Genomic DNA, 23,893 nt, shown 5'->3' on the forward strand with positions numbered 1-23,893 from the left:
GAATTTTCAGCAACCTTATGAGTAATGCATTACGTATGTACATGCATCACGATATATCGAATATCTTGCCAATTTAAACATGAGGCAGCACATTCAGTTGCTTGGAAACATCATAAACGAGAGATTCAGCTGGATTCCAGGTGAGTCTCTCGCAAAACCAAATTAGTTTGCAAATGAGTCTATATTCGCTAATTTCGTGCAATTTGATTTCAAAAAGAGCGTAAGGTTGACGGAAACTCGGTGGCTTCGCCTACCTGATGAGCCCCAAGAAGGACGAAACCGGTCATGCGTTGTCGAAAAGTCGTCAACCTTACGTCCACACAGGTCATACTCTTGTCTGATAGTCAAATCATCCTCGTTTTCCACGGTGGTCTAGTATGAGACTTGGCGTATTTTGGCGTCAGACCCCACTGGTATACAAAAAAAACTTGTGACCAATGATTTTAAAAATCTGACTCGTTGTACAAAAGAGATTGGACCCACAAGTCGACCAAAGAACACGTAAACCTTTGACGATAACAAACGTTCTGAAATCACCATCTGGAACCACGTATATCAGGTCTGATTTTTCGTTCCAGAAAACCAGTCGAAAAAGGCTCGCTTCACTCCAGGGAACTTGTGATTTGTCACTATAAGACCTTAAGGCTTTATTAGGTTTCAAACGACATTGTTCTCCGCTCTTTGCACGTTTCACTGGATGTTCAGATATGTTCGCCCCGATTGACTCTGTAGCTCTATGGGATCGTTCTATGTTCGTTTAATCGATTGTTTTAAACTGAAAGAACTAAGTGTTTCCAGTCGGATAGTTCAAGGCCGAGTTCACCTTTAGCAAAAAGCTCTGTTACTTGGCTTGAGGGTAACATCTTAGATCCATACTGATGTTGGCCGATGGAGGTTGTAGTGAACCGGTCTCACTTTAGGTGCTGTTTTGTCAATCCCATGTATGGTTTGTAGTCGTTTACATCCTGTTTAAATGAGAGTCAAGCAGAACTGCCTCATTGATTTGGTCTTCAACTGGCAGCCGAGATATCGCGGGTTCAAATCGCCCGGGAAATTTTTGAGATATGTGGAGATGACGATTCTCAATAAGGATGAAACAACTGTACATTGATTCTTGGTTTGTTGACGTAGATTGATTTCACTTTCGGGATGAAGTTCGACTGTGTATTCAGAGTAGCTAAGAATGTACAGTTCGAACAAATCGTACATACCCATTTTTCACAACTGTGTCTATCAACATGCAACTTCGCTGAATAAGGATGAACAACTGTACATTGATTCTTGGTTTGTTGACGTAGATTGATTTCACTTTCGGGATGAAGTTCGACTGTGTATTCAGAGTAGCTAAGAATGTACAGTTCGAACAAATCGTACATACCCATTTTTCACAACTGTGTCTATCAACATGCAACTTCGCTGGCCAGAGAGAACCATTATTAGGTGAGTAATGCTTTGTGCGTAGTTTCTTCTCAAAGGACCAAGTTATCTCCAGCTGAAAGTCAGTGCGACGTAGTTACCCAATTTGAGCATTTCATCTTAATTTATTCTTGTATTAGCACCAGCAGCTCTTTTGTTTCCTTGCCTAAATAATGCCGCGAAACCAACAAGATCAATGCTGTTGTGATGCAGACCAGATCAATGATCATCCATCTGATCTGTCCCTTTAGGCTGGTATTTCGAGAATGTGGAGGAACATTCTAGTTGAGAGGATGGTTCCCTCTACATTGAGCCTTCTGTTATCCGAGTGCTAACCTTTTGTCAGCCCTAGTTTGTGATTGGTCCCATTTCGACCATCACGCAGTTTCATTATTCGCTTTGATGCATATGGAACTGTGAGCACAGTGGCAACTATGCAGTCTGTCAAGCCCCAGGTTTATGTGTAACCAATCAGCTATACGTTCTTCTACTCTGGTGTACATGAACCGGTTTTCTGCTAACCGTGCAGCTTTACGGCTGGTTGATTTGCCTGACCACTGTGAGTTGTTATTGCTGGCTCTTCAGCACTTTCGAAGCCTCGTCTATAAAAGTAGGATGTCCGTTGCACTTTTCTCCTAATATTTCCTCGAGATTTTCTGAGTATGTCTTGCAGTGCTGATCCACCAGGTGTGATAGACGAACGTCACCCTGGTTACATCAAGAACAAGCTTTTTTCAGCACTAATAGGATTGAAATCAAGACCGGGGAGCTCGTAGAGAGGCTTGCGGGGCGAAGTAAATTAAACAGCAGTGTTCCAGGAAAATGTCGGTAGCTCAGGTAGAGAAGATAGTCGTTGGCTTGTTCGCTGAGCTGGACAATTTGGTTGCAAACGTTTCATCACCAATCGAGGTGATATCATCAGTGCATAGTTGTGCGTAGCGGTGGGTTAGTGGTTGTGCACAACCAACCCAACCAAAGTGCCCGTGCTCTAGGAGTTTTTATCGATCATTCCAAACTAAGTTCAGGTGGCTGGATCAGGTAAACCCATACTGAACACACTGTAGCTGATGAGTATCGCTTATGAGAGTACAGTACTGCTGCCAAAACGAGGTACGACATCAATTGTTCCACTTCTGTATCATTTAAATAAGTATAGAACATGTGCCTCGCAACATATGAGTGAATATCAACTTGGTCAAGCAGCTCTATTGATTAGTGTTTCGATGGATGCGATTGGCGTGAAATTCAATGGTTCGAGTAACTGATCGCAAATACTCTAAATAGCTTAATACCTCAGTTGGAAGAACGACCGCATGTAAACCACAAGCTTAGTGGAGATTTAAAAACCAGCCTGGAATGTGATTCGTTTCCGATTAGGTAGGCCTGCTTGCGTAAGGATGAGGCAGAATATGACCGTTTCCTATCCTTACAATTGAAAGTCACCCAGCTTATTGAGTTTGTCTGTCTGGTTAACTCAACTCCAAGACGCAGCACATTCTTTGGGAAAAACATGTTGTGTGCCTTCCCACGGTGTGGATTTGGAGCAACTGAATGTTTGCAAACGAATTAGGTTTTGATGGTAGACTTACTTGAATCCAGTCTAATCTCACGTGCATAATTAGCTCTCAAAACGTTTTCAGCAATCCTACTAGTGAAAAGAAGAAGACTTTCGTGCGGAGTTATTTATTAGGAAACGCCAACTGACCGGTTAAATACCATTGGACAAGGAAGCAAAACTCTCATTTGCATCTTATTTACAAAAACTGGACATCCATCTTCTCCCTTCTTGAACTTTCCTGGATATTCATTGTCTGTTTCTCAAATGCTTCACAAATTCCGTAATAGATCTCACTTTTCAAGAGACGCGAAGCGGATTTACGAGAAAACATACTACTCGCATACCCCATTAGTAGTATCCACTGTTACACTAGTAGGGTGTTACGTTTGGACAAAAGCGTTTCCTTGAAGGAAGCCGCCTATAAGGTTGTTGAAAGCTCTTCAGATACCTGTCCCAGTCTGCAAACAGTCTAAAAAATTCGATATATGGGAACCCTCTTTGGTAAGAGGAAAGTTTGACTTTTGACTTCACTGAGTGTCTAAAGCTTAAACAACCTCATCGTCCCTTGAATGAACCGACTTTTTAATCGAGACGTCAGCAAGTCACTACATACATCCGTGAAGGATCCCGTGACTTTCTCCTGGGTTTATTCCAGCGTTACTGAAGGAATCCTGTCAGCTTACACCCTATCCATATTTCGTATCCAGATCACGTGTTATGTACATATATATCTTGTATTTTGAATAATATGGTGCTTGAGTATTTCTCATAGAGCATCTGCCCATCGCTTGATCGACATGACTGACCACCAGTGCACCTGTCGACTATTTGTTACCTGTTCTAGTTTGACTTCGAACATATATAGAGGTCCGTTCTAGGCAACTGTTTTTTTATTGTGGTGTCTCTACTGCACATCTAAAACCTTCGCGCTTCTCTGCTCTCTCGATCAGGACCGTCTGGCAGTCGCGGCGCACACAATCACCATGCTGTTTGCCATTTATAGTTTCCAGTACTTTCGTCCAGGCGATGAGTCGGTGTCATACACTTGCAACTCGACGCTTATTTATCCCACGGGAAACGACTTCCATATGCACTTTAGTACGGTACGTCTGTCCATAGTTTTTCTTATATCTGGCGGTCAGTGAGTATGTATAGTTGATAGTGAATTTGATACTTACACCCGGTGACATTCACCGATTCAAGCTCTACCGATATGCTGTGCCAATGTCAATAGACATATGGGTGAACTGAGTAGTATAGAGTATGGTAACCATGTTGATGCTCATCATCTGGAAGCAGATGGTCCGTTGAAGCTATTCTTGGATTAGCTGAACATGGTTATCAGCGTTGAGGAAGCGCGGGGAAAATATGCTAACCATGTCGAGGCTCATCATCTGGAAGTAGATGGTTCGTTGGAGCTATTCTTGGGTTAGCTGAACACGGTTATCAGCGTTGAGGAAGCGCGGGGAAAGTGAGTTGCTGTTATGACGAAAGGGGTGGTATTTTACGTCAAAAAGGAAATGAATTTTGTAGGCCATACTAAGCTGTATGACCGAGAAGTTGCTTCTTCCTTGTGTATCACAGATATTGCTGGGGGACTTGCTCAGACTGTCTGCTTTCGACCGAAAGATCTGTTGGTCATATCTCTGATTGCCCTGGACTAGATTTCGGTAACCCGAAAATGATTCAGTCCTGGGTCTTGTACTGGATTTTCTACCAGACACACAGGAGAACTTCACAAAGTGACTTGTGAACATTAATACGTTTAGGTGAGTAGAGAGGGTGTGTGGGTGAAGGCTGGTGAGCGAAGGGCTCGTGAATGCATATGTTATACATACATAGTACGCGTACATTAATTTTTATCCGTACTTGACAAATGATGAAAGTGTCTGTACTCGCGAACCCATGCAATACTCTGAACTGAATAGGTTTTTTCGCACCTCACGCAGCTCTCGTTATTTCACGAATATACGGACCTCACGTTTTACTCGCTCGATGCTTCGGCGAACGCGAAGCCAACTTTTCGGGCCACTGCATATTTCCCCCAAGGAGGAGGATATGGACTGACCCGGTTTGGAGATTATTTGTCCAAGCACACAATGTTTTCTGGTCTGTTTGCCAATCGATTCGCCAACTTCGACAATAGACTACTGCGCCTTGGAGTTCTGAGGGTAAAATGTACCGTTTTTTCTTCCGGTCATTTTTCGTATGAAAGCACAATAGGTCCTTGTTTGGAGGCGGTGATAATGACACTGATGATGATGATGACCTTGGTGACGATAGAGGTGATAGCTTGTCATGCCCTACAAACGTGACGATATTTCCAAGCCTGGTTTAAAACTTGGCCGCTCTCAGAGTTTAACAAAACATTCGTTATAAAGTCACGTGTAAACCAGTTCTCTTGGTGATAAACTGGTACACTTCTTCGGAGAGGGATGTCGTAACAAGATGTAGCTGATCTGAAACACTGTTGCTCAGAGGTATTTTTAAAGCAATTTTGTGCGCAATTTCTCGGTATATATCTCATTTGGGGAAAGACTTGCATAAAATTATTACAATTCAGAAAGAATTGGTAGGGAGCGTTGTCACCAGAATATGATGACGGGATTGTACATGTCTGGTTGGTACCCCTGCAGTTCCCAAAGCAAAAGAATAGACATAATTCAAAGAGGGGACCTACTAAAGACAGTTGGAAGAAAAAGCTACAATGGCGCTGTTAGTCAGCCACGATTTATAGCAGTCACTACAAAAAGAGGATACCTGAGGGAAAGAACAATTTTGGCCCATCCACATTCGCAAGGGGAATTTTTGTCTCAAACTATGACTGACTTAAAACGCCACCGAGTTAAGCTCTTCCCCTAAAAGTACAGAATTACAGCAGCCTCCTGAAGATGGGGATTGATTGAGAGACACCAAAAAGTCCCGTGACGCCCAATTCTCTCCGTAGATGACCCGGGAGAAGTGTTCACAGTTAAGAATGGTTGCTTCACAGTTTATATTCTATGGTAACTGATGTGAGGAATACACTCCGCAGTTAACTCGAGAGACGCAGTGTCCGCAGTTTTCATTAGCTACGTCACCCAGTTAAACAAGGGAACTTGTTTTAACCCTTCAGCCTAAAGCAGTTGACGATACTCATCAAGAAGATTTACTTCTCCTCTCGATGTTTCCAGGAGGAACCAATGGTAATCGGAGGCCAGCTGTTATCCAACGGCACTTTGGTGAATGCAACCGGAATGTCAATTGATCTTCTGGACATACTCAGAGAAAAATACAACTTTAGGTATGTATCCCCAGTTAGTTTATAAATGTGCAAACATAGAGTGTGTATATCTAACAAAGTCCCTGCAAATAGCTTGGGAACATAAGTACGGAGGCACTAAGTTATCAACTACGAAAAAGTCACGCGCCCTAGCAACAAGCGGCCAAACTTTGCAGCGTCATTAAGACCGTCCTCTCGGCTTATCATTAAAACCACTGGGACTTGTTACGCTGTTTTTTTTTTAAAAAAAAGCGAACCAATTTGATTTGAAGGGCGAGCGAACGAGTAGTCAGTGTCACGTAGTTTCAACACCCTCTCGTTTCTCGAAGCCACATTCAGCTGGAGAGTTGTTCGTTAGGTAGATCGGACTAACATGTACTACAAATATCAGACGTTCACGAGTCACGACTTTGTGCGATTATTGTGAACCAGAGGTAGGCCTGGTCTACAGGGTTGAAGAACAGCCAAATCACTGAAAACACTGTCTAGCTGAGCAGGAGCGCAAGCGATCAATAAAAACACCACGACATCGCCATCTTGACCAGTCTCATCTAGCTTCTTACACAGGTTGTTTATATCATCAACAAAGTGATTACGAATGAGTAACATAATAATAAGAGGATAAAGTGAATTCGACCACTTCGCTGATTTCTTCGGCTGTTGGCACACTCGGGATCAAGGTGAGGGCAAGATGACGGACAGGTAATTTGACAGACAAAAACACACTGGTCAGTGAAATGACTACAGAAAGCAAAGGCTTGAGACGAAGCTGGATAAAAGCACCAGGTTCAAGAAGTACACTCGTTTGCAAATCAATTTGGTTTTCACGAGAGACTCAACTGAATCACTCGTTTATGATATTCTACAACTGAATGTGCTGCACACAGGCCGCCTCATAATTCATTTGGCACGATATTCAAGATATCGCAATATATTTTCATAAAGGAAACAACTCACAAGGTTGCTGAAAACTCTTCGACAGCCCACGACCGGTTTCGCCCTTCTTGAGGAGAATAGAATAGAATGAATAGAATATCATAAAAGAGANCCCCGAGTTTCCGTCAACCTTATGTTCTACTTGAACTCAAATGGGGCTCTTTTCGATAGATACACTCATTTACAAATCAACTTGGTTTTCACGATAGACTCAATTGAATCACTCGTTTATGCTGCACACACGCCGCCTCATAATTCATTTGGCACGATATTCAAGATATCGCAATATATTTTCATAAAGGAAACAACTCACAAGGTTGCTGAAAACTCTTCGACAGCCCACGACCGGTTTCGCCCTTCTTGAGGAGAATAGAATAGAATGAATAGAATATCATAAAAGAGAGATTCAGTTGAGTCGTGAAAACCGAATTGACTTGCAAATGAGTGTATTCCTCGAAAACAGTCCAATTTGGGTTCAAGTAAAACATAAGGTTGACGGAAACTCGGGGACTGCGCCCACCTGATGAGCCCCGAGAAGGGTGAAACCTGTCGTTGGCTGTCGAAGCGTTTTCAGCAACCTTGTGAGTAGTTTACTAGGGTTCAAGTTATAGGATTAAAAATTACAGACCAGTCAGGAACCCCGGTTGTTTTCACATATTGCGCTGGTAGCGTTAAATCGTCACTGCTTTTGTAAAGCGCAATAAACAGCTGTTATTCGGCGAGTTTATGGAATGAGTCACCATCCTGTTTCTTCCCACTTGCTGAAATCTAGCAAATGGCTAGAGATTGTTCTGGCTGGGAGTTTTCAAGCATATAATCGGAAATCCTTCTAGACAGCCGTCACTCGTCTCTTGCGACGTATTTGGTATGGAAAATTGAATTATTCATATCGGGGTTCGAACTCACAAACGTGTTAACACTAATCCACTAGACGATGTGATGCATCTACTCGACGCTTCGAATGAATCGTTTCCCCTTCTGAAAACGTGGTAAGAATGTGGTGAGGATATGAAACCGATGAAAGAAACCACTGAATAGGTTTTGTAAGATCTACGGGCAGGCCACACAAATCGAAGTTCCTTCACATACACACCCGGTAATCTAAAAGACACTTACCCAAACAGCATGTGGGCTCTTGTGAAAAGTGTGTCAGTACGTTGCTGTAGACTGATGATCGTTTCCCACATTTATTTTGTCAAGTTACGAACTATACCCTGCTCCAGACGGACTATACGGTGTCAAAGGGAGCGATGGACAATGGAATGGTCTAGTGCGCCAACTACTGGACAAGGTAAGTATCTTCCTTTTCCGCCTTCCCTTTGAAGTTTGTACTTTTGAGTTCATGTGTTGGACAGTTGAACATGCCTTGTCCGTTTTTTTCCTAGATCACGCACAAGAGTGGTTCGTCTAAAGCGAACAGTGGAATTAAGTGAAAGGGTGAAATCTAAAAATCTGGAGATTTCCTGTTAAAGAAAAAAGCTGAAAACCGAAAAAAGATAGGTTGGATAAACATTCACTGTGTAATCCATCCGTTAACTTGTGAGTTTAAGGGCAAAATGGTCGAAGAAGGAGGGAAAAACAGGAGATGGAAAGGAATTCCATGGTTTGAAAGTGCTGGGACGGAATGGAAAAGAATGCGCTTGATAAATAAGGTTCCATCATGAGGAAAATGGGGATTCCATATCCACTGTTTTGTCCCCAATACGCAGCTGTCCAACTCCAGACTTTATCACATACGTGGGATCGATTAGGCCACCGCTTTCGACTCAGGGATCTCGTTCCTTTATGCTCCTTATCCTCGGTGAACGATACTGTAGCAGCTGGAACCACTATGGATCGGCATATGGCTTGTAGCTGACTGACTGAGAGACTAACTCAAGCTCAAAATACCCCACCACTGGACTTCGCTCCAGGGTTAGATGCATTTTTAGCAAGTCTACGGGCCTGACTGTGCAGGCGATCCATTTGCCTACAGTTCAGCAAACAAAATCAAGAGTTGTAGAACTTGCTTACTTCTGTCGGCTGTCGCAAACCAATTATCAGCAGATGGTACGCTATTCAGATGAAACCATATATCATTGACCACCTCACTCTAGTTTGAATAGTCCTGGAGCAATCTTTCTGGTGAGTGCACACCAAAGGAAGGAAACCCTGGGCTCGGCTTTCGCTCTTACCAGAGCTCATCAGCAATGCTTATCCTTGGCCATGCCGAGGTTTGAGCTCCGACACCTGCGATGCGAGGTGAGCCGGTTACCACTGCTTTACCAGCGCACGCTGTACGAACCTGAATTCTCACATCCTGACTCCAAATCAAAGAAAGAAAGTCTTCACTGCGGAGTTATTTGTTAGAAAGTGCCAAAGGAACATTTACAAACTATTGGACAGGGAAGCGAAATTCTCATATGCATCTTGTTTACAGAACTGAATACCCATCTTCTCTTTGAACGCCTGTTCCTGAACTTTCATGGATATTCATTGACTGTTGCTCAAATCCAAGCAAATGCTACAAAGCGACTCCACAAATTCCGTAATAGATTTCACTTTTCAAGAGACGTAAAGTGGATTTACGGGAAAACATGCTACTCGCGTGCCTTTCCATTTGTAGTATCATCGTTGCACACCTTCTTCGGGCTTACCACTCACCGTATTGTTTTGCCGTGTCAACCTTTCTTGCCTGTTGGCACACGTGACTCTTGACTGAGTCAATATTGGTTCTCTCCGGTGGCTGGTAGGTTGGGCATTCAGGAGCACACTGGTCAGTCAAACAGACAAGCACAATGTGAACTGTAATTGCTTGTATGACGATGTTCTTGCACTAACTTAACTAGACTAGAGACAGTCATAGAAATACACATCTCAGGGACACAGTGAAATTTCTGTTTTACCTGTCAATCTACCGCAAAACTGACTGACTGACTGTGAGAGAAGAACGACACAAACTGCCGGTCAGCCTTGGTATGTATTTGTTAACGCAGTTGTCAAAGGAAACGCAAGGAAACATGACAAACATAATGGGTATAGCAAGATGTGTGTGGACAAGTTGCTAGGTGACACGCAGGGGATACGAAAACACGCAAAGACTGGGGTACCATCAGCTGCCCTCTACAATTAAATGTACTTGAATTGGTGACCAGTAGACAGAAATGACAGTTCACATTTTGACTTGGCAAGAAAATGTCAGAAATTCCAATCTCTGACGTTTGTTGATTCTGAAAACCCTTTGCTTCCAAATCCTCCGGTATGAATGAATACACCCAGTATTTAGAATGTAGATGAAGACTGACGCGCGAAGTTCGTAGGATAGAGGTAACCGAAAAATAACAATTGCCCAGTAAATGCAGCACCTAAGGAAATACTAGAATATTCACTTTACGTTCATCGGAGGGTGGGGTCCTCCATCAAACTATGACACAAGGTGTGTTAGAATAACAGGGGAAATCCCAGACTAAGTGGCTATTCTACCAAACAGTAGCAAGTTCAAAATCCTGTGCACGCAAGGCACAAAAATTTCACTTATTAGCCATTTTTGTCGAATTTCCAAGGCATGAATAAATTGAAAGTCAAAGGAAACACCCAACAGAAGTACAGATGTAACACACTACTTACAGGGTTGCTGAAATCTAGCACGAGAGATTCAGCTGGGTTTCAGGTGAGTCTGCTGTGCGAAACATATTTGTATGCAAATGAGTGTAAAACAGCACATCGATAAGAAGCTTTCTAGAGAAGAACCAATTCCACAAGATCTCACATTTGTTGGAATGGATATGCTACTTTCTTTATGATGACCGTTGTTGAATTGTTTGTGCTACTCACCACAGGATTCAATTTCATCCTTCCTTTGCTTTGAAGAAAGTTGATATGATTGGCATACCCATCACCATTGACAATTACCGATCACAAGTGGTGCGATTTGTGGGCGAATTTGTGGAGGACAGTCTTGGAATTCTGTTGGCTCGCCCCGATTCCAATCCGTATATGTTCCAAATGCTTCAACCATTCAGGTACCACGTGTGGATTCTGTTTGCTGGATCCCTGCTGCTAGTTGGCTATTTGGCTCACACGGTCAATCGATTCAGTCCACTTGTTGAACATCCTCCCAAGTCCAGCCCAATGAATACGACCGTTCCGATGAGGGAAACCATGTGGTCTTCATTAACGTGCCTACTGTTTCAAGGTGAGTACGTCCCAGACCGGTAAATAGTGTCTCAAAAGATGTGATATAATATTCAATCGCGTCCATCTGAAATTCACCCCTAGCGGTTGAGTTCGTATTCGCCCCTTTTACTGAGTTGTCCGTATTCCCTGATTTCGCGTACGTCACAAGTCGATTTGCCCACAAGGTAGCGTAGGCTATTCAGGCGATCAACTGTCCTAGATTTCACTTGCGACTCCGTACGTGTGCATTCGCGATACGTTCTCGCTAGCATTGCCTGTGTGATGTGTCACCCTTTCTAGACTGCTTGAATGACCGCCCACGCAAAGATTAATCAACCAATCAGCGCTCTCCAGCAATATGTCCGGTCTACTGACCAGAGAATCAATTGAATCAACTGAAAGCACTCCGGTCCTGCTTGATCAGCGTTTTGCCGCCTAATTGATTTTCAACTTCTTCAGACTGGAGCTTTCGTAGACCGTGTGACTCTTCAGTTTGACCCGACGGGCACTGAGGCTTGTGTACACTCTCATTACCGCGAAACTTGTAATTCAAAATCAGTCGACTGAGCGTAACTCAGCTTCCGTTTAACGAACTTTACGTATGGCTCACGGTAAACAGGAGTCCTCTTGGCTTAACAGGCCGACCGTCGCGGTATCGACTCAACACCAGACATGACTGTCTTGCTTAAACAATATCTAAGTGTAAGTTACTCACACCCCTGATCAGCTGCGTGTTACCCAATAGTAAAGTCCTTACTATTGCGAATGCTGGTGGGTGAGGTTCGTCGTTACTCTGTTCCCCTAGTTGAACCGTTTGATTGTAAACGTTTCGTCACCATTCGAGATGACATCCGCAATGTGTTGTTGTGCAGCCAAACAATGGTGTGCGCCGCGGTGTGATGCAGCGCGCCAGTTGGGCTCTCCCATAGGAGTGCGAGCACTTCCTCTCTGAAGGTCGCGCAAGTGATCTTAACAAAGTGATGGTGATCCGCAACAAGTGCGAAACCCCAGCACAGTGTTGTCAGGCTTTTTAGTAGGGCTGACTTCACTTGCGAGGGGCAAAATTGCGAATAACCAGCCGCCGATTATACTACTGCATTAAAATTTAGCTATTACATATCCGAACAAAAAGTATGGATGCGATTGGGTCATGCTTCCTGATGTTTGCTAAAGCGTCACTTTGTTTGCTTTGGTGATCATGGGGTCCACCAGTCTGCTGTTACCATTGCTGCTGTGTCGAGAAAATCGAAACAGTAGGAAGCTTGAAGCAGTCGTGGAGGTTTAGGGCTAAGCTCGGTAATCGTGACACCAATTTAGTGGGGAAGCTGGTTGTCACATGAACTATTGGTAAATCCAAGCCACACAGAATGTGATCTGAACCACGAGATATGGTCGGAAATAACCAAGGAACGGCTCGCTGGATACCTGACGGCAAATAAGAAAAGCATTAACCCATCTGTGTTTATAGCCAATGCAGCGAAGCATCCATGTTGAACGCTGTCGATAATGACGATGATGATGATGATGATGATAATGATGATGATGATGATACCTAGGAATCCCAACCGCAAGCAAATCTGAATAGGCTTTTAGAGGTTATTAACTACTCAAGCTATAGAAAACAGGGAAGGTCCTCCTACATTCTAGACAACTGATGGACTAAGGATCCCACATTCGAGAATATTGATAACTCAAGAGATAAACTCAAACAGTCGTGTCAAATATATACACTCAGTGTCGAGAATTCCATTGTTCACTCTTAGTAATTAGATTCAAGTAAGCATATTTCTACAACAAGTCCATTTCACTACTGTTCTGTTTGTGGTGGAGGTCCGAATTCTGAGCCCTAGTACACATCAAGTGTACTTCTAAGCATATTTCAGGTGAACGGTGTTTTGACAAGAGAGATTTTTTATTTCCTGTTAGTGAAGCCAGTCTATGCTGAAAAGCCGAAAAACACTGTACAGCTGTTGTAGTCTTGTTCGGAATCATCAGCAGTGCGCATTTAACGAAACTCATGGAGTTTCGAACCCAGTCAGGGGTTGGACACAACCATTTGGCCAAAAGCGGCTGATCAGCAGTGTGATTGATTCTCACTGGTCAGGGGTTGAACACAACCATTTGGCCAAAAGTGGCTGATCAGCAGTGTGATTGATTCTCACTATTAGATTTTGTCCTCTAAGTACAATAAATCAATACTGAAGAGCCGAGGGGCAGTGCACAACTGTTTCATCGGGAATCATCAGCACTGCGCATCTCATGAACCTCAGAATTGCGAACTCGCGACATTTCGACCAGTGGTTTACTTGACCGTCTGGCCACGAGCGGCTGATCAGCAGTGTGATGAACTCTCACTTTAACATAACATAGATTTGCTAATCCAGTCCATCCTACCTTCAATCTGTCCACGTGGAAAACAGTAAGTCTTGCAGTGGGTCTGCAACCTGCTTGTGTGCTTAGGTCGGTACCAATCGTCAGGCGACTTACACCTGTAGAAGGTGTGAGGCACTTTTTCCCCATCTTCCTGATTTTCACAGCACAGTTGTGGTGAGGAGGTTTCGGAAACGTTCACTCTCAACACAGTTTGGAACCCGAACAACTCTTCAAAAACCAATATACTTCTCCAATGGAAAGCACAACCGCGTCTTGTATAGGTTTCCTACCTGTTCACGGTCCTCGCCGAAAAGCAATAAAAGTCGAGTAACCTTGCCGCGTCTTTACGTACTCAAACGTGGACTCTTTCATGAATGAAACCGAGATCTAAACGTAACACACGACTCATAAGGTCTCTGAAAACTCATCGATGGTCCACGACCGGTGTCGACCCTCTTGGACCTCATCCGTCGGGCACAGTCTTTGAGCTTCCGTTTGCTTCACTGTCTATCCAATTCCAAATTGGATAAAAAACGACAAATACGCTCATTCGCACACCAAATCGGTTTTAAAAGGAGACCCAACTAAATTAAGCTGGGCCACTCATTTACCAAGATTTTTTTCAGCAGATGTGCTGCACAAGGCCACCCAATGTTTCAGTTGGTACGACATTCAACATATCGCCATGCACTTTGTAGACTTAAAGTTAAGAGTAGTGTGTTACGTCTAGACAATGTATAGCGATATCCCGAAGGTGGTACCAACTACACAATCTGGCGGCCTGTGTGTAGTTGAAGGATACCATCATGAACGAGACATTCTGCTGGATTCACTCGAGTCTTCCGTTAAAACAAACTTGGTGGGCAAATCAGAATATTTAGTAAGGCATTGATCTATCTGTTCATCTTTAGTGCATTGTCTTTACTTGTCTGCATTACGCGAAAGCGCCTGCGTGAATTGCTCACCGTATAATGCGTGATGGATGGGTGGATGAGAGTTTAATGGTTTTGTTTACTAGAACTTGGTACGTAATTCATCGTTGTAGGTTACAAGCCATTCACCAAAATCCTTACTCTTATTCCGGATACGGTGTGGTCCGTGTTGCAAAAAAGCCCGAAAAACGGAAATTCTGGAGAAAACTGATGCTTCATATTCGGCTTCCTTTCACAGAAAGATACTGTAGACTTTTGGAGCCATGATTTCTCCTGTAATGTTTCCACCGGAGAGAATCTCTCCACTTGAAAACCATAGTTCTAAAAGTTAGCCCTGAAAAAGGCGACAACCAGAGGCTGCAAATTATATCTTACAGCCTTTATCCAACCACACATGAGGGTCTGACAAAAACTGTAGCTATGTGAACTTGCAGCGACTGCTCGAAAGAGGACGAAACAATTTTGTACTGTGGAATGTCACAAACACAAAACCAAATAACATCAATGAGAGGCTCGTTGAAAATGCCCACCAAATACTTTTTCTTACCTGGAGTCACCCACCCGGTTCGATTGGCCTCACACACGCTCTCATTCACCGGTGACATTTGTTGCCAACATCTTCCTTCAATCTCTCCGGCGTTCTTGGTCTGTTCTGATGTACTGTCAAAATCAATATTTCTCCAGCACTTATCAAAGTGTTCGTTGTATTTTATCGAAGTCATTCTAATACCGAGGGTCAGTGTGTTTCTTCTATGCCATGCATGATGAAAAACAGGGACCCTATCAGTACAGAAGGTAGTTTTTCGACTACTTCAAACCATGAGCTGCACTTTTCATGAAAAATCCAACAGCGTTGGAAAACAGCCACGTATAATCTACAGAGAGCAACTGCCTAACAACTTAGATTTAACCAACTAAAAGTATGAGGTACTGGTGAAAGGAAGAAGGCCTTCATATGCATCTACAAAAACTGAACATCCATCCTTTCATTAAACGTGTCTTCTTGAACTTTTCTGAATATTCATTGACTGCCGCTCAAATCAAATCTAGTGCTACAAAGCGACTCCACAAATTCCGTAATAGATCTCACTTCTCAAGAGTCGCAAAGCGGATTCTTGAGAAAACATACTACCCGCATGCCTCCCTCATCAGTAGTATCACCGTTACACTCGTAGTAATTTCAGGAGTTTCCAGTCACTTTCTTTAGTTTAGCAAATCAAGTCCGGTTTTCACAAGCTATCACGTGCAGTGCAGGCGCCGCGGTTCAGTTACACATTCGCTATGCCCACCTCTATGTACTGTCGATGGGGTCTCAAGGCTGTATGCTTGCTAGCCCTGTTGTCCAGGTAGATGGGTGCTTCAACGTGTGCGCAGAAATATGGACGTGTCCGCTAACTTAACAGTGCAGATGGTGGTCCTTGTTCGGCCTATATAAAATTTTCCGTAAAATTATCAAAAGTTTGATGAACGAGCAACTTTTTTCGAGTGACCATGAATAGGACTACTTAGATGTGTTCTGCTCAACTGATCGATCGGTAAATTTCACCTAAGAGATATTGACGGCCGGAGATCCTTCAATGGGATACTCAAACAGAAAGCAGCTTGCACCTTGCCTGAACTCAAATAACAGGAACAAGATCGAATCACCGGATCACTGTGTTCATTAGCCAGTGAATTTGGACTGTTCGCGTCAAAGTGATCCAGTGGATCGATTGATAGATTATCGCCAGCGTCAAAAAACCTCCCATCCACAATCGATAATTAGAACTGTGGAAATGCAGACCCATGGGATTGTTAAGATAGTACGGCAAACTGAGAATTGTACTAGCGCACAAAAGTGCAGTATATATGTAATGTTTAGGGCTACCACATGTATTCTCACAGTATCAACCTATAAAATCTGCAGTTATCTGACCATAGTGACTAGTGCTTTGTGCGGAAATGCTAAAACTAAACAGTGGTTATGTGCCCACAAGATTGGGTCGGTAATATCAGAATAAGCAGAACTGCAGTCCATTAATAACGATGACCATTCACAACCTCTATTCTTTTCCTCTATACAGGACAACACACTTACCCTTTGGCGAGTTCAGCCCGAATCATCTTGATGTCATTCTGGCTTCTGGTTCTATTGGCCCATGCATTTTGGGAAGCGGATATGACCGCGCACCTGACCCGCAATAACTTCATGCTCCCATTGAACACCTTCGAAGAGCTTGCAGCTCAAGATTGGATCAAGCCGATTCTGGTCAGAGGAACTTCAACCTATGCTTTTTTTCAGGTGACCATAGCAACTGTTTCTTTGAGGTACTGTCAAAACTGCTCGTAAATCCAAAGTAGCGTGGCTCAGTAGGATTGAATGACAGGTAGTCAAGGGATTCATTGACAGACTATCCCCATACAGTATTATTGATGAGAGAGTACAGGGGTAGACCCCATACAAATCATATTGATGAGACAGGTAGGAAGGGTCAGGTGAATCTTACGGATATTCAGGGAATTTACATCGGCACCCAAGTTACTAAGTCTTTTGTGGCGAACAACATGTTCGAGAAACTCAAACCCCTCGAAAAAATCAAAAAAATTTCAATAAAGTGTATTTCTGTGCGGACATGCAGTGATAAGACCGTTAATGTTTAGTATAACACTTGACTGGTAAATCTAGATCAGTGGCGTCTTGCATCACCACTGTCTCATTGCCCCGCCTGGTGATGTGAAACACAGATAACGTTCGTACGTCTATTTTTTCGGAGATCAGTTTTACATGTCGATTCCGTGGGTGGTTAAACAGTCTAAGAGGTAGGTTCTGGGAATATTCCTACAAACTGACAAATTGTAAGTGCAATCGACCCTAAATAATGGTCAGTAAGATTACTTAGAACCACAGGCTCAAATCAACAGCACACCTTACGTCGTATTATTGTTATGATTGTGATAGATTGTGGTCGCTAAATTCACTTGATAGCCTGTAATGCGATGAAATGAGCTGAAGCGAACGAGACACGTATGGGAGCTAATAGAAGAGTGAGAAACAGAGTTGTATTTCAAGTCTTGTGAGCGATAACTTCAAAATGAACACAACAGCAAATTCTATGCGAAAGCATATCTACACTGGGAAGACAAAAGTATAGGTACCGTGCACAAAACATGTCTAACTGTGCCTGGTTTGTAAATATTTGTACACAACGGGTCGCTATGCGTAGACTCATGCAAACTCACTTCCTTGAACACACCCCAACAGGCTGAATTCAAGATAAATAAAAGCTGAATTTAGTAAATTTGCACTTAGTTGGAAAGAAGGCTGGTAAATGAGGGGAGAATAAAGAAGAATCAAGCAATATAGTTTAACGTATCATTACATTCACTCGGTCGAAGCATTTTCTAAAACCCAGGGGAAGACACTTGCCGACGGTATCTGAATGCGGCCACTCCATCAAAATGGGATCCATTCGAAGAAGGTTTGTCTCCCATGGAAGGACCATAGCAGTGTCTTCCATCAGCCATTCCGTGGAGTACGAGCATTTTAAATGGAGACCATCCCCGAGAGAGACCAGTTGCCTACTTTCCGTATTGTAATGCACATGAAAATAGGTCAGGCAAAGGCGCGTTGGTTTATTCACAGCGGACAAAACCTATGTCTTATATGAAACAGTAACCCAACGGCTGTTACAATTCAATTGTATTACCATTTGTCAGAAGCAAGAATGGCAACTTTCCGAGCCAAGTATCTCCCTCAGTGATTGCTCAATGCAAAGACATCCTGTCAATGGAATGTGGTTAAACCCGATGTAAAGCATCCCCACAAAGAGCGGTAGAACATAGAAAAAATATGCTGCACGATACTACTTTCGGTGTTGAACCCTCAAATTTGTATTGTAGACTATACCGCTGATGAGATACCGCGTTAATTGTATAGTGTTCCGATTAGAAGAACTCATCCAGATGATTGATAAAACGGATGGCTTCTTTTGGTATGAAACTCTAATAAAGCCAATCTTAGCTGACATTAGACTGCAAAACACAGTGAGAACATATAGAGCACTCAAGAACACTTTTCGTCTGGTCGTTCACTTGTTCACTAGGTTTCCTGTAGGAAGAACACGTTCTCTAATGATGCCCCAAAAACTTTCATTCAGACGAAAGGGCGAATTCCTAGATGGTCTAAACACAACCTTGTGTTTATGAGGCACACCAAATGTGTCGAGGTACCGCTATCTTGTTATTTGTTATATCGACAGTGTGAGGTTGTAAGGCGTGCAAGTGAGCAGCGCCCGAATATTTAGCACTGATTCCACAGACTAATTTTTATAATCAGAAAGTTGCCAACCCCATAAACTCCTTGTTCGAAAGCTCCTTTAGTTGCAAAAATGTCCCGGTTTTTTAGTGCTCTACCAGAGTGAGGTTGGATCATCCAGATTGAATTACTTCCCATTTTGGCAATTTACTATGTAGTGCATGACACAGATTCAAGGGCAGGAAACTTCATTCATCCCCCTTAGTCCCAAGAGCGGAGAATAGTGCAGCAAATGCTCAACCATTTTAACGCAAGCTTCCAGATGTGATCGCTTATTTCACCTGGCTCTTTAAACGTACCAGTTTTCATCTTTCTTGCGTAGGATCCGCCCTTGTCACCGAGTCTTCCTGGTGAACATACTTCAGGGGTTCGAGCTGTAATAACCTGAAAGACCATACCCTTAACGAACCAAGTTTCATAACCATCATCAGCTCACTGAAGCCCATATAAAATTGAGCAGACATGGTCGTTCTTTGTGACTGTGAACCGTACGCTACGTTTAGGCTGGAAAGAACTCCTCATCTATACCACATGACTGTTGAACTGCTGAACTAACAGAGTCAGTCGCATATTCATATTCTTCAGGATAACTTGGTGAAAACGGACTGTCTCGAGGCTTCGTCTCGAAGATAATCAGTAAAGTTTTCTTTGTTTTTGAGTGATCGTCCCATACTCCTTCTATCACTTAAATACATTGTCTGACCTCCAAATATGTTGCATGTGCCAGACATCAGTTCACCACATCTTCAGCTCAAAACTGAATAAATCCGTACAACTTTTGGTAATTCACATCACCAGAGAATGTTTTTCATTATGTCTACCAGCTGGTTGAACTCGTAAGTTGGTTACCCGAACAATCACTAGGGTTTTCTATTCTCTGAGAAGGAAGTCTAAACGGTTCCACTCAGCAAGCTGGAGAATCTGATCATGAAACCGTTCAGCTGATTGGATGTTGATTAAGATATACGGGACTATCCCACACTCTGCAATGAACTCGTTGGGGATTGCTCACCGTAAACTCGTGAATAAATTTCATGTAGTTCTGAGATTACGTTTCAGTCGACTGCCTGTACTTTGCTCGTCTGGGTTGGCAGTGAAACACCACGCTTCGAAACTCACCAGGTCCAAATACGCTTATACAGCATTCATAACCGTTTCATCCATCTGGATAATACTTACTTCTATTGAAGGTTGAACACCAGTAAAAACAAGGAGTTTTGACTATCGAGAAAAAAAGAAAGAAAGTAGTACGTTTTCCGTCATACCAATACCAAACAACTCGATAGAACTTTTAAACCGTTCAGTTTGGTGTTTTATATCCTCAGCGAATTTCCAGCGGCATCATTCTTATCGGTGGCCGATCAACGCCCCCTAGACTAACACATGAGATGTTTAGTCGATTAAAGGGTTCTGATTTCATGTACTTCTTAAGATTGGGTGGGACACATCTCAATGGTTCATTGTTAGGACTAGTCTATAGACCAGCTGATTAATTGTTCACACTCTTCCTCGTGTTTTGTATAGGATACCGGTGGCCTTCAACAATACGCAAAAATCTACAGCAAAGCGGTGGCGAGTAGGTGGCCGATAACGCCCCCTAGACTAACACATGAGATGTTTAGTCGATTAAAGGGTTCTGATTTCATGTACTTCTTAAGATTGGGTGGGACACATCTCAATGGTTCATCGTTAGGACTAGTCTATAGACCAGCTGATTAATTGTTCACACTCTTCCTCGTGTTTTGTATAGGATACCGGTGGCCTTCAACAATACGCAAAAATCTACAGCAAAGCGGTGGCGAGTAACCTGATATTCGACAACTTCTCCGCAGCAATCGAATTCTTGTTGCATAACCCCGAGCATGCACTCGTGGGCCGAAGGACCCCATTGAGCTACGCAGCGCTTAAGCACTGCGACAAACTTGCTTTCGCATCCAAGACTGTGTTTCACGGACATTCGGGTTTCGCTACGTTGCCTGAACAGAACTTCGTCGATGCATTGTCGAAATAGTAAGTTTGGTGTGCAGGGCCTTCTTGTGAATATAAAAGCCTTCTGGAATGGTGATCAGGATGAACGGAAGCTCATCAGGAGAGAAGTAAAGAACTGACTGAATTGCACTTTATCCCTGAATATCATGAGGTCACAGACTGAGTCTCAAGATTTGAACAAATAACCAGAATAGTCCTGTTAATGTGCCCGAAACACTTGCTTCACGATTGGCTCAGTGTAGCTAGAGTAAACGTAGAAGCATCACACAGGCATCGGTCTAACAGACATACAGTAAGTGGAAACCGAAGCAAAGTAGCATATCTTTAGTCCCTTCACCTGGTTTGAGAAGTTGTTTCAAACAAAGATGGCTCTGGGTGAATGAAATCGTTTGCAAACTAAGCCAGTACTGACGGGGAGAGTCAGCTGAATCCCAGCTCACTCTCTCTTTTGGGATGAATCTGATATTTCCTGGGAAGTATGAAAGCAGCGGTAGACTGTCAAAGAGTTTCCCGCAAAGGCATGAGAGTGTGTTATACCGAGAAGATGACTCTTCTTCTCCGAACCGACGATTACCTTCAGTTGGCGCAGTATCGTGGGGCTAAGTAGTCTCATGGATCAGGTGGACGGCACCTAATTCTCCTCAAGTTAGATTGAGGTCAATCTGGTGTGCTGGACAGCCAGGTAGCCGGACTTTTTTGGGATACATTAAATGTAGTTTGGTGGAAAAACTTCTTGTCTTTTTAATATGATACTACTCATAATTTTGCTGAGAACTGCTGGACAGCAGGCTGCCGGTTTTGCCCGTTTTAGAGCTCACCAGTTACCCATCCGTTGCCCAGCAGATTCGGTAAATGAATATCGTGCACGACAGGTTCAGCTGGATTGAGTCTGGGTCCCCAGTTAGCCTTTGCAAATGACTATTTGGCCACGATTCCCTTCGAAACCGCAAACACACGGTGGGGAGGGTTTTCGTCGTTAGCCAATGATCCACCACAAGAGGGGATGGATACATGTGGTAATCAACTTTACTAATATACGGCTTACGGTTTGAAGGATGAAGTGATCCAAACTGTTTCATGGTAATACTCGAAGAAACATCACTGAAAAATAATTTCAAAAATGATGGCAGGTTTTCGACTGTGGAATTTTGGTGTGGAACCGGACCACTTCAAAGTAGCAGAAAGGGATTTCGGGAAAAAACGGTACAAACCAGGTCACTTGAGCTCTCCTAGTGTAGATGAGTGTGGTACGTGATACAAAGCAAACGATCAATTGTTTTATTCCTGTTGAAGATCTTTAGAAAATTCTTCGACTGCCCACGAAGGGCTTCGCTCTTTTTCGCATTCATCAGGTAGACGCAGTCCCCTAGTTTCCGTCAAGATTATGTTCACCTTGAACGTAAGTTGGACAGATTTCGACAAATACACACACTTGCATACAAATTTGATTTTGCGAGAGACTCACCTAAAACCCAGCTGAATATCTCGTTTATAATGTTTTTAAGCAACTGAATATGCTGCCTCATGTTTCAGTTGGCACGATATTCGAGACATTGCGATGGACGTAATACGCTGCACCACAAAACGAGAGATTCAGTTGGGTTCCTGGCGAGCTTCCCATCAGAACCATAAATGAGTGTATTTGTCAAAACGTCTGTCACGTTCTTTGCATTTCAAAGTCTCAGTAAGTACACCCCAGGATCTTTTAAACACAACCATGGTTGATATAATGCGCGCCCCCTCATTCTACAAAGTTGTGTGCTTTTACTTCAGTGGGTACTCATGTGATTTGTTCAACTAGATTATTGATTTATCATTTGTTCTGCTCTTAGTCTGTCTAGACTGAAGGAACATGGAGTCATCGATCGCTTGAGAAAAAAATGGTGGTTTACCGTGGAGAAATGCACCAACCGGGAGGCAGAATACAGACAAATCAATTTGCGTAATTCACTCGGAGCCTTGATAATCTTGATACTATTTATTTGTTTGAGCATTATTGCACTTGCGGTCGAACTGGCCTGGAAGACGATTCAACGTCGGAATGTGAAGGCTCCAACAGTCAGTGTCCCGGCAACTGCTGAGATCAGATGCTCTCGGACTGTATCCGCAGCTGGCGACCGTATGAGACCCCTGGAAGTGAAACAACAATCAAAGCATCACTGTGACGCTGCCCCTGAAAAGAAATGCGAAACTGATTCGGTTTCACGCAAACGAAACATTCGTCCTTGACTTGAGCCTTTGTGTACCACGATATTTGTTCTGTTTGCTTATGAACCATTCGCTGTTGTTTCAATCCGCTGTCCACTGCTAGGTGAAGCAATAATCGGTTTATTAGTTCACGTTCGAAGATACTTTGTACTGCGATGCCTATTTCTGTCGATATGTCTGTCCGGCACGGTTGTTTCCAGTTGTACTATCAAAGCCCTATCTCGTCCTGAATGCTTCTTTGTACACGACCCAATGTGCACGCCCGGTCACACAAAAGGCTCATTTCATACTGGGCTACGGTGTTTTCACAAAAGGTTACCCATGCCTATGCGGCAAAATATCACGCAGATAGACTGTTCTGGGAGTTAAGTTGCGCAAAGGCCCCATCCAATAGCTCCTGGAGAATCGGTTTGGTTGAACTGAACATCTCCCGCCATAACGTAGTTCTGGAACAGAAGAATTGCCCTGTAAAGAGCATATGTTCCATCCCAATACAAAATTCTTTCTGGATGCTTTATGATGTATATTTGTACCGCAAATCTGAGTGGTCACTATGTCTCAATTACCTTATTGGGAACCTTCAAACAGTCAAGATGGTGCAGATATAGCAGTTTCAGGGCATACTCAGGAAATTCATATGTTTATGGCAGACGACAGAGCCTACGGCTTCTCTGTGCGCAGTGAACTGTTCTGAACTCACTGAAATGGAGATTGAGATTAATGAGATACGTCCGCACACGACCAGTTTGGCTCCCGGGTATGGGTTCAGT

The 23,893-nt window shown here is 43.2% G+C and overlaps 2 protein-coding genes across 2 annotated transcripts; both read left to right on the forward strand.

Annotated features, from left to right (window-relative positions):
- Window positions 1-24: 24 nt before the first annotated feature.
- T265_07727 (hypothetical protein) lies at window positions 25-7,244 on the forward strand (the record flags this gene model as incomplete). The annotated part of the gene is made up of 6 exons (XM_009173323.1): window positions 25-140; window positions 3,279-3,399; window positions 3,925-4,077; window positions 4,924-5,145; window positions 6,148-6,257; window positions 7,124-7,244. 6 exons carry the CDS (start codon window positions 25-27, stop codon window positions 7,242-7,244), a joined length of 843 nt encoding a protein of 280 aa, XP_009171587.1.
- A 61-nt stretch (window positions 7,245-7,305) lies between these two features.
- On the forward strand, window positions 7,306-23,144 carry T265_07728 (hypothetical protein; the record flags this gene model as incomplete). Its single annotated transcript, XM_009173324.1, is given in 9 exon segments — window positions 7,306-7,488; window positions 9,441-9,509; window positions 9,522-9,730; window positions 10,991-11,346; window positions 15,683-15,806; window positions 15,845-15,894; window positions 16,696-16,913; window positions 20,677-20,936; window positions 22,748-23,144. 9 exon segments carry the CDS (start codon window positions 7,306-7,308, stop codon window positions 23,142-23,144), a joined length of 1,866 nt encoding a protein of 621 aa, XP_009171588.1.
- Window positions 23,145-23,893: the final 749 nt, after the last annotated feature.

This window comes from Opisthorchis viverrini (genome assembly GCF_000715545.1).
Source record: "Opisthorchis viverrini unplaced genomic scaffold opera_v5_184, whole genome shotgun sequence".
NCBI lineage: Eukaryota > Metazoa > Platyhelminthes > Trematoda > Opisthorchiida > Opisthorchiidae > Opisthorchis > Opisthorchis viverrini.